At 33.7% G+C, this 11,479-nt stretch overlaps 2 protein-coding genes and 1 pseudogene across 3 annotated transcripts; all 3 read left to right on the top strand.

Moving 5' to 3' along the window:
• The first annotated feature begins 3,529 nt into the window (after nt 1-3,529).
• Nucleotides 3,530-5,267, top strand: LOC129248751 (tigger transposable element-derived protein 6-like). The gene is made up of 3 exons (XM_054888369.1): nt 3,530-3,967; nt 4,026-4,265; nt 4,809-5,267. The coding sequence occupies exons 1-3, from the start codon at nt 3,599-3,601 to the stop codon at nt 5,265-5,267; spliced, it is 1,068 nt and encodes a 355-aa protein (XP_054744344.1). The 5' UTR covers nt 3,530-3,598.
• Nucleotides 5,268-8,630: 3,363 nt separating this feature from the next.
• Nucleotides 8,631-9,972, top strand: LOC129248750 (jerky protein homolog-like; annotated as a pseudogene).
• LOC129249469 (uncharacterized) lies at nt 9,952-10,752 on the top strand. 2 transcript variants are annotated; one of them, XM_054889305.1, is made up of 3 exons: nt 9,952-10,273; nt 10,335-10,488; nt 10,633-10,752. In XM_054889305.1, exons 1-3 carry the CDS (start codon nt 10,037-10,039, stop codon nt 10,746-10,748), a joined length of 507 nt encoding a protein of 168 aa, XP_054745280.1. In that variant the 5' UTR covers nt 9,952-10,036; the 3' UTR covers nt 10,749-10,752. The 2 variants fall into 2 exon arrangements, with proteins under 2 accessions (XP_054745280.1, XP_054745279.1); XM_054889304.1 differs by having other exon boundaries at nt 10,335-10,752.
• The last annotated feature ends 727 nt before the right edge of the window (nt 10,753-11,479 follow it).

Here is an 11,479-nt window from a genome sequence, read left to right as displayed (position 1 = left end):
TTCCTGCAATAAAACTACCATAAATAAAACGAAATAAAAATTGCAAGAAGAAAGAATGCCATTCGTCACCATAGAAGAGGCACTAGAATATGCTAATGTTAATACTTCAAGTAATTCAACCACACATCATTGAAATTCCGCTCACTCAAAAAGAAAATTATGACACTATTATTATAAAGCCAGTAAAAAAGAAAATAAAACAACACATCTAAATTTTGATACAACTCTGACCAATGGTACAAAAACTTTTGGCATCAAAGAAAAATGTAATAAAAATACATGCTTTTAAAATATGCAAAAGAAATCAATTAGTAGATATAAGTAATGAGAATTGGATACCCAGATTAATAAGAAGCAGTAGAGGAACTACAACCTGCTTATGTAAGTTAAGGTATCCCTTCTGACCGAGCAACCTTTTACTTGCATTTGTATGCTGGGTTAAGTCATCGCATCAGATTGGATGCTGGGTTGGGCGGTAGAAGTTTCAATGCGCCTAGCAACACCAATAGTGGAATGCAAGTGCAAGGTCTTTGCACTAATAAAACAGCAAAGAAACAAATTGCCCATACCGTTGCCTATTGTTCATAGTGCCAGCAGTTATGAAGATCACCTTTGCAAGAATAGCATAGGTCAGTTGAAGATGAGACTAGCAAAAACCAGTTGTGGGTGCTGGCATTGTTGTTGGGACATGCACGCTAAAGATTGCAAAGGCAACAGCAATTGCGGGCAATGGGAGTTGGATGGTCAGCGATCGAGCAGTACAAAAGTGAACGTACGAAAGGCGAGTCGTATCGCTTAACATTTAACTTTATATTGTGCTCAAAAATGAAATAAAGAATATTGAAATACTAACAACGATTACAATTAATTGGCGCCCAACTCGCAGCGATAAAAAGGACTACATAATCCTGAGAAGCTGCTCTACCCGAAGCAATAAAGGACCATAGAATCCCGAGAAGCTACTCACCACAAAAGGACCACGTGACCTAAAGAAAGGAACTTTCATTAATATTAGGCATCCAAAAAAGTGCAAGTGGTTTTCAAATTATGTTTAAAGTAGACTAAATTTTGAGTGTAAGATTAAATAATAATACAAAAGAAAGTTAAAAAAGATTTTTGAATTTAAAACGTGTTGGTAAAAAGTGCACATTTTGTGTTCAAACACAATTTCAAACTAAGGCTTTGGTTTTTCTTGACAAACTTAAAGTTTTAATAGTTTTTGATAATTTCAATAAAAATTAAGGGAAGAATATTTCAAATTCGTAAAATTCAAAATATTAAAAAAAAAAAACACCCTTTCATACCCTTTTTTTGATTTAAATCTAGTTTTTCTATTTTTTTTTTTTAAGAAATCCGTCTTGTATGAGTGGTTCCTTGCTCTCTTAACACTTTTGGTTGAAACTCAAAAGTATTTCATAACCAATTTTTTGCCGCTTTTGATGCGCTGAACTTTTTAAAGTGCATTTTGCTTTATCTTAGAAAACTAATTCCTTAAGGATAAAATGAGTGTAAGTAGAGAAGATGTGCTCGAAATTGTTAACCAAGGCAATGCGCGCACTAAATCGGAATTATTAGAACAGCTTAGTCAGCTAACTTTAGCTGTTGGCAGGTTACAACCACCTAGCGTTGAACCGCACTTACCGGTTTCTATAGATCCATTGGTTCAAGATAATGCAAGTTTAGATTTGATTAAGTCCTTTCCCAAATTCAAGGGTAATTCTGCTTCATACCCAGGTTGGCGAAGTGCCGCACAATACGCCATGAATTACTATAAAGAGGGTTCGGAAAGGTATTATATTGCCATGGGCATATTTCGAAATATTATAGAAATCCGAGTACTATAGAAGGTGCTTTCAAAATATAATAGTTTTGGAAGCAAGACATCAAAATTATACACAGTTTGGACCAGCGAAACAATACAATTTATATACAAGTGTTAAAGTAAATTTCAGCGACGATTTGAAAACAATCCGTATAACCCTCGAAATTACTACAATAATAAACAAACTTATAACAATAATAATAATAATAACTATTTTAGAAACAATAATTCATTTAGACCTTACAACAGCAACAATTTCGAAAATTTTCAAAATGCTCCTCAATAAAATCAACAATTTTTTCAAAATCCTATTAATCCTAATCCACAATTTCGTAACACATTTCGTGGTAGTTCCAATCGAACTAGAAGATCAAACTATTCACAATCTACAAATAGAAATCAACAACAATATGATACTTGTACAAATTACAATTTACAAAGGCAACCAATTCCATCAAATTTCCATAATGGCGAAAGTCAGAAAGTTGAACCCATGGAAATAGGAAACTCTAGCGTAAATTTTCCGATTTCCGGCGAACACAATTACCCTATATAGTAATAAAAAATCCAATAAAAAAATTGAAATTTATAATCGATACGGGAGCGGAGTGATAAACCCTAATATTTGTCATCCTAGATGGAAGACAGAGATTAATATACAGTATATTCTGTTTAGCTGCCTATTCGCTTAGCTGCATTTACTGGTTACGTGCACAATTTTATAAAAATGTGTCACACAAAATGGATTTTGTATGAAAATTAAACGGTTAGCTGCATTTTCGCTTAGCAACACTTTTCCGTTTAACAACCCTGTTTTTTAGGAAGTTTTGGTCGCTTTGTATGAAAAATACTTCGCTTAGCAGCACTAAAAATGTTCAAAACTTAATTTTATCTACAATAGATCTATGTATCTCTTTTCAGCACTTGAAAAATTTCACAAAAATGCAAGCTATATGCACACAATGTTACTCTCTTTTCAACTTGTAGTCTGTTTCTCGTGCATATATTTATATGTATGTACATTCATACATATTTTCACATGTTCGTACGAAAATGAATAAAAGAGTTACTGCGTTGTCTATAAGAGATAAATAAAAAATTATAAATATTTGTGAAAATGGAACAAAAAAGAAGGACGTTGCCAACAAATTCAAGTGCAATATCAGCACGGTCAACAGAACAATTAAAATGGCAGAAGAAATAACCAGAGTTAGTAATTCCGCAAATTTACAGCGAAAAAGGCAAAGAAAGGGTGTTCATACAAAAGTGGAAGAGGCTCTTTTCAATTGGTTTAATCAGCAGCGAACAAAAAATGCTTTATTATCGAGTGATGTTTTGCTAAACAAAGCAAAAGAGTTTGCCATTCTGTTGAAAGATGATTTTGATCCTGTTCAAAACTGGCTATGGAGATGGCGTCAACGTTATGGTATTAAATTTAAAAGATTTCATGGTGAAGGAAAAGAAAATGATGAAGTAAGCGCAGCCAGTTTTAAAAACGAATTTTTACCTAACATCCTTAAAAACCGTAAAATTGATGACATTTTTAATGCTGATGAAAGTGCACTTTTATACAAAGCCCTACCAAATGCAACGTTTATGACCAATTGTGAAAAACCAACCGGATGGAAAACCCAAAAATCTCGACTTACACTACTATTTTTGTGTAATGCTACCGGAACATTTAAAAAAATATACACAATTGGCAAATTTAAAAATCCTCGCTGTTTTAAAAAACGTAATCCACCTTTGCCTTATTTTGCAAATGTAAAAGCTTGGATGACGTCAACATTGTGGTCTGAAATTATTCAGGAACTTGATAATGATATGGTCGCCAAAGACAAAAATATTTTACTCTTCGTTGACAACGCTTCTTGTCATAAAATAAACTTCAAACCTCGCAACATAGAAATAGAATTTCTCCCACCTAACACTACTGCTTTGATTCAACCCCTTGACCAGGGCATTATACACGCATTCAAAGCAGAGTATAGGAAAATTCTTGTTCGAAAACAGATAAGTGCAATTGAACGTGGAGTTCCACTTCAAACTTATATTAAATCAATATCTATATTGGACGTTCTGCATTATATCAAAAGGGCTTGGTGGTTAGTGAAGCCTGAAACAATTTGTAATTGTTTCAAGAAGGTAAGAAGTCGTTACATGAATGCAACCATATCTGTACTTATGATTACATATCTTCCAGGCAGGAATTTGTAATACAAACGCAGATGTGGTAAGCTGCGAAGTTGAGCTTGGTATTTTGGAGGAAATACCAAACACCGAAGAATACATACATTGCGATGACGAGCTTCAATGTAGAGGACTTCTTACAGATGAACAAATTGTTGCGAACCTGTGCGATGTGCCTTCATCTGATATCAGTAGTGGAGATGAAAACTCAGAAGAGAATCATGATGTCTCAAAAGCCACTAGTGTTAAGGAGGCATTATCCGCATTAAATACCTTGGAAACATTTTTCATGGAAAACCCTATGGAAACAAATTTTAAAATCTTTGAAATGGAAGAAATGATTGTCAAATTTGCAAAAACAAAAAAAGTTTCACAAAGTAAAATCACTAGCTATTTTTCGTAAAAGAGTTTCTATCGCAATATGTACATATTAAAATACCTTCATTATACTTTATAACTTCTAAATATATACATAATTTTTTCAACTAAATATATCAAACAAACCAGAGTTTTGGGTTTCCGCTTAGCTGCACATTTCGCTTAGGTGCACGAAATCATGTGCAGCGGAAGTAAATGCACCTAAACGGAATATACTGTAGTAGCAAAAGCTTTGGGAACAGAGACGTTGATAAAAAAGCTTTGCAGGTTTCCAATATTTAGTGAATTTAAGTTAACTGATTACTTTGGCGAATTTTTAGAATGCAAATTCAATGATAAATTTGATGGCATAATAGGAAATAATAATATGCAACATTAGTCTATTGTGGTAACTTTCGAAAAATATAATTTATTTCAGTATACACTTTCTAAGATGCGCCCAAAAGGTCTGACTCAAGCTGAGATTGAAAGATTTGCCAACTTTGATTGGGATGATTCGGCTGACAATGAAATTGAAGAAAAAGAAGATCAAAATATGGAGGAAATTATAGAGGAAACATTGAAAAATCTAGATAACAGAGCTAAAAATGTGGAAGTTGGTTTGATTGACCAAATTATTGGAAGCAAAGATGATGAAGATTTGAATGAAAATGAAATCGTTGCACAGGAGGTAATGGAAAAAATTAATTTCAATAGTTTGAAGTGGAGTAGTGCTGAGTTTATGAAATGTGAGACCACCTGGAAAAATAAATTATGCAGCAATGCGGTGAAAAAACCCATAGAATATTTTAGTACTTTCTTTACGGATGAACTGTGGCTGAAAATATGTGAGGAAACGAATTTATATGCCATGCAAACAAAAGGAATACAATTGTAATGCACTGTGCCTGAAATGAAAAGGTTTGTTGACATACTTCTTTATCTTGCTGTTGTGAAAATACCAACCTATCGAATGGCGTGGGCGTCCAATTTTAAATTAGTGGCCGTTGGAAATGCATTGGCAAGAAACAGATTTGAGAAAATAAAACAATTTTTCCATTTGAATGATAATTTTAAACAGCCTCAGAAAGGAACGCCTAACTATGACAAGTTGTACAAAGTTCGGCCAATGTTGGATATAATAAAAAAACAATTCAGTGATATTTCACAGGAAGAATACAAAGTATAGATAAGCAAATGATTGCATATAAAGGTGACTTATTATTTGTGAACATAAGTAATAAGTTTCTGAATAAAATTCTTTTTTAGGTCAACATCATTTGAAGCAGTATCTGCCATTGAAGCCCCACAAGTGGGGTTTCAAAATGTTTACGAGAGCTGGTGTGTCCGGGATTATATATGATTTTAGTCTGTACATTGGGGAAGGAACGTGCAAGACTTATGGCCTGGAATATCATCACATATTGTGCTTTATTTATAATCCAATATGCAAGTAAACCAAAATTTCAAACTGTTTTTTGACAATTGGTTTTCTTCAATAAGCTTGATGTGTGCTCTAAAAGAAAAAGGCATACTGGCCGTTGGTACAATTCGAAGCAACCGATTGAAAAATTGTGATCTAAGCAGTGAGAAAATCCTTCAAAAGCGAGGACGTGGATCAAGCGATTTCAGATATGAAGCAACGCACAACTTGATTGCTTGCCGTTGGTATGATAATAAGAGCGTATAACTGGTTTCAAATTATGTAGGTAAGAATCCCATGACTGAATGCAACAGATGGTGTCGCAAAGAGAAGAAATTTACAACTATACGTCGTTTAGGTATAGTTGAATGTTACAACAAACACATGGGAGGGGTTGATCTTGCAGACATGCTGCTTGAATTGTACAAAATCAACCACCGCACAGTGGGACAGAAATTTCCAAACCGTCTTAAAAATAGGTTTTGTGAATTTTCGATATTGAATATTTTGTTTATGTACATATGGAATTTGTTTTGAAAAGTATTCAAAAACTGCTCTTATCAAAGTTCAACGATCGCTGAAGCAAATCTAGCCGAACAAAACAACGTTTTCTTCTTAATAACTCAACTTGGTTGGAAAGTGAATTTAAGGTACAATTCCAGGAAGTACCAATTGATATTACACCTAGAGCGTCTGGAGAACGTGGACGGCCACCAAAGTCTTATGATCATCTATCAGAGAAATCTAGAAAAAGGAAGCATATGGAATTGGTTCAAGAATATGGACTCGAGTATATACATAACGCATGAAGCTTCTGTTGTAGAAATGATGCGAAAGAGCGATAAAAAAGAAAAAAAGATTATAAAGGAAAAATTGTTGCGTGAAACTTGCAATGCAACCTGTTTTACGCCGGATGAAGCTTTAAGTTTGTTTGCTGATTTAGATCTTTCAAAAGCACAATATGCATTACTTCGGTTAAGCCTTATTAAGAAGAACTTTAATATATTTCCATCTTATAACGTATTGACAGACGCAAAAAAACTATGTTATCCTCAACCCTCCAGCATTGAAGTGACAGATACTGGTGTTAAAGTTAATCTGCAAGAGTTACTGGATCATACTACAGCCCGTATCCTGAAAATTGAAAATGCTTACAAGCCAACAAAAAGAAATCTTCAATTGTTTACCAAATGGGGATGTGATGGTTCATCGGGACAAAGTGAATATAAACAAATTTTATCAGATGAAAAAAATTTGGTTTCGGATGCAAACTTATTTATTGCGTCTTTGGTTCCAATAAAGCTGACAGATATTGAAACAGAAGAGGTTCTTTGGCAAAATCCAGCTTGCTCTTCAATTCGATATTGCCGACCAATTTGGATAGAATTTGCGAAAGAAACCCCGGAGAAAACCCGTTCGGTGGTTGCTGATATTCGTGATCAAATTAATAATTTGACAACGTCTAAGATACACAGAGAGAACCAGGTAACAGAAATAAGTCACAAACTATTTTTAACTATGGTGGATGGAAAAGTTACACAAGTTCTAACTGGCACAAGTTCTGCAGCTGTGTGCACGGTATGTAATTCTAAGCCAAGCGAGATGAATAATTTGGAAAGAATAGATACAAAGCCAGTTAACATAAATGCATACGAGTACGGCTTGTCTACATTGCATGCTTGGATTAGATGCATGGAGTTAATTTTGCATATTTCATATAATCTCTCATTTGAAAAATGGACTGCAAGAACTTCGGAAGACAAAAAAAGTGAGGAAGATAAGAAGAAACTTGTGCAAAGTTTATTTCGAAGCCGGATGGGATTAAATATTGACAAACCCCGGCAAGGTACCGGAAACAGCAATGATGGCAATACAGCTCGACGGTTTTTTGAAAACTACAGTTGTTCTTCGGAAATTACAGGAGTTGATAAGAACCTTATTAAAAGATTTTATATAATTCTTCAAACTTTGGCATCAGGCCTTGCAATTAATCCGGAAAAATTTGGAGCATATACTCGAGCTACAGCGGAATTATACGTCACGAAGCATATGTGGTATAATATGCCATCTTCCGTTCACAAAATTTTAATACATGGCGAAAGTATCATTAAACATTTTGCTGTTTTGCCTATTGGCCATTTATCTGAAGATGCCCAAGAGTCTCGCAACAAAGATTACAAAAATATAAGATTGAATCACGCTAGAAAGTGCTCTAGGTCAGCAACAAATGAAGATGTATTTAATGGACTTCTTTTTACATCAGATCCATACATCTCTAGTATTAGAAAAGCACCTATAAATATTGAAACCCAATTATTAGATGAAGCCAAGAGCTTAGAATTTATGTAAATAGCAGTATTATATTTTCTTTTATTATTTTTTTTCTTTAAGTTTCAAGTATAGGTATTAAGTATTTTCACTTTTAGAATTTAATTTGAAGTGAAGCATGGTTAAATATTATGATTTTGCTGATGTTGTTATGCAAAATATTTGTTTGTATGACAATATACATTTTTTTTAGTATTACAGTTGACGCTCAGAAATCTTAAATTTCAGAAATCTTAAAAGTCCAGAAAACTTAAACGGCTCTGGCGCATAATGTACTGTTCTGAAATCTTAATATTTTTTTAAGTTTTCCGAGCGTTCCATACAAATCGGCTGAGCGAACAATAAATTATGTTGCTAATGCGTGAACTTGCTCAATCGAAGTAAACATAGATTTATTTGTCATTGTTTTGCTTGTATGGCATCTTTGTATACATTAGCGCCAATATTGCAGTGTTGAAAGGAATTCCATTGCGAACGCATTAGGTCAGCAATATTATGGGAATACATTAATTACATTTTTATTTATTGATTTGAATCGATTAAAAATGTCTGCTTCGAAACAAAAAAGATTGTCGCTTGAAGAAAAAGTTAAAATTTTCAATCGTTTAGATGCTGGTGTGACGGCAAGTCGTGTAGCGTTCGATTTCGGTATTTCTGTTTCAGCAATTTCTCAAATGAAGAAAAATAAAACAGAAATTATGGCAGCGGTATCAAATTCACTTGAACGGTTTAAAAAAAACGTTACACAAAGCCGAATATTCTGAAATGGAAACAAAATTGTTTGAGTGGTTTATGAACCAAAGAGAGAGAAATTGTCCGATAAATGGGCCTATATTGATGGCCAAAGCAAAGTTTTTTTTCGCGCATATTTATCCAGACAAAAAAGAAAGTGAATTCAATGCGAGTGACGGCTGGTTAACCAAATTCAAACGTCGATTTGGAATGCGTTTTTTGAAAGTGTGTGGGGAAATATTATCTAGTGACACCACTTCAATTACACCATTTATAAATAGTTTGAGCGCAAAAATGAATGAAATGAATGTCACTAATCAACAGTTATACAATGCAGACGAATCGGGACTCTTTTACCGACTTTTACCAGACAAGACATACGTTGCCGCTTGCGAAAAAACCGCCCGAGGACGAAAAATTCAGAAACAGCGCATTACATTTATGTTATGTTCAAACGCCGATGGATCAAATAAAATCAAACCGCTTGTGATTGGAAAGGCGGCAAAACCACGCTGTTTTAATAATTTCCAAAACCCGCTAAACTATGATCATTCGGCCAGTGCTTGGATGACAAAAAAAATATTCAGCAATTGGTTCCACAACGAATTCGTCAAAGAAGTGAGAAGTGAATTTTATTGTTGAAAAAATAATTCTTTTTTTAATTCGAATTCATTGCTAATGTTTATAGGTGCGACGTTTTAGTGCCGAAAACAACATTCCACCGAAAGCAATTCTCTTATTGGATAATTGTAGCGCACATTCACCGATTGATTCATTTTGCTCTGACGACGGAAATATTGTGGCAATGTCCCTTCCACCGAATGTGACAGCCGTCATCCAGCCAATGGACCAAAATCCAATAAAAATAGCAAAACTGAAATATCGAAATATACTGTTGTCGAATATTGTCGCTCAAGAAGATGCTTCGGTTCATGATATGCTAAAAAGGCATTCAATTCGTGATGCAATCTTAATGTTGAAGTCAGCATGGAATGATTTACCCCAAACCGTATTGGAGAAGGCATGGAACCAAATTTTAAATTGGGACGATGACCAAGGGCCTATTCGTAAATGCATCACTGCGCTGCATCATATGATTATTCTGCACTGCCACTGCTAATCAGCTGTTGATGATGCTTTAATTTGCTTATTCTTGTGTTTGCATTTATGAACGAAATAGAATAATGGAAAAGCTAATAATTAATTTAATTTTTGATCTGGACGATAAAACAAGTGATGCAAAATTGTGCAATCGACTAAAGAGAAATATAATTAAAAAAAAAAGAAGAAATTTATTGCTAAAAATTTTTCTGGATAAGAAGAGGCGAATTCCTAAAGTGCTGGATTACTTTAAAGTTATACAAAAGTATCCTGAAGACATATTTTTTGATCATTTTCGAATGAGACGTGAAACATTTCAAGTAAATATTGTATTAACATGTTTAGAAGTGTTTAATAAAACTCTACAACATAACTTTGCAGAATTTGCTACGCGAACTAAAGCCGTTCTGGTGTACATTTAGAAAAGGACGTTTATCTTTCAACTTGGAGCAATGTTTGTATATTACGTTGTGGAAGTTAAGCAATTGTGGGGTAACCTTTCGACATTTAAGCGATCGTTTTAATGTAGCAAAAGGTACCGTTCACAAAATTTTCCACAAAACTGTAAGAGCTATTTGTTGTTTAAAAAAGGAAATAATATGGCCTTCAGTATTGGAGCAACACACCATAATGGAAAATTTCCAAAATAGCAGAGAAAATCCATTCCCTTTCGTTATAGGTTGTGTCGACGGTACACATGTCAAAATCCCAAAACCAAAAGAAGATCCTATAAGCTACTATAATAGGAAAGGATTTTATTCTATTAATGTGCAAGTGAGTTTGGCATTTAAATAAAATAAAAAAAGACATAAAATTAAATATTTTAGGCCATATGCGACAGCAAATTTCGTTTCCTGGATGTTTTTATTGGGTACCCTGGTAGTTGTCATGACGCCAATGTATGGAATAATAGTCCAATTTATAATTCGGTTGTCGGTGGTCAAATACAACTTGCTCAGAACGCAATAATACTTGGAGACTCAGCGTATCCACTTTCTACGTTTTTGTTGACTCCATACAGAGATAACGGTCACCTTACGCGTGAACAAAAGAAATTTAACTTTTGCCTTAGCTCGACTCGTGTTATGATTGAGCAAGCGTTTTAGATCTTAAAAAATAAATTTAGAATATTATATAGCATGGACACAGCGAGCCATAAAAAAATTTCTAAAATTGTGTTCGCTTGTACTATTCTCCATAATTTTATTATTAATAACGGAAACCCATCAGAATACATATCATCAAATAATAATGTAATAGAAAACGACGATTTTTCTAGCACTACAATAAATGAACTACCAACGGGCGAAGATGAAGACGGAGTTACTTTAAGAAATAACTTAACAACATTATTTTCAAGTTAATTTCAATTTATTTTATACTTTTTAAAAAGCTTTTGCATAAATAATAAAAAAAATAAAATTCCATAAAACATTTGTACACAGCAACTAATTACTAATTTAAAAACATTCTTTGATATAATAGGTACATTTATTTTATTTATTCACCATTGCTTTTTCTAGCAC

Source organism: Anastrepha obliqua, chromosome 5 (assembly GCF_027943255.1).
Source record: "Anastrepha obliqua isolate idAnaObli1 chromosome 5, idAnaObli1_1.0, whole genome shotgun sequence".
Classification (NCBI taxonomy): domain Eukaryota; kingdom Metazoa; phylum Arthropoda; class Insecta; order Diptera; family Tephritidae; genus Anastrepha; species Anastrepha obliqua.
The sequence above is the reverse complement of the archived record's forward strand: the minus strand, read 5'-3'. Positions and strand labels throughout refer to the sequence as shown.

Excerpts from the sequence above, each read along its gene's own strand:
- LOC129248751 (XM_054888369.1), top strand. The coding sequence starts at position 3,599 with ATGACGTCAACATTGTGGTCTGAAATTATTCAGGAACTTGATAATGAT. Across the intron at positions 3,968-4,025 it reads TTTGTAATTGTTTCAAGAAG|GCAGGAATTTGTAATACAAA; the intron begins GTAAGAAGTCGT and ends CATATCTTCCAG. Across the intron at positions 4,266-4,808 it reads AAGCCACTAGTGTTAAGGAG|TATACACTTTCTAAGATGCG; the intron begins GCATTATCCGCA and ends AATTTATTTCAG.
- LOC129249469 (XM_054889304.1), top strand. The coding sequence starts at position 10,037 with ATGGAAAAGCTAATAATTAATTTAATTTTTGATCTGGACGATAAAACA. Across the intron at positions 10,274-10,334 it reads TGAGACGTGAAACATTTCAA|AATTTGCTACGCGAACTAAA; the intron begins GTAAATATTGTA and ends ATAACTTTGCAG.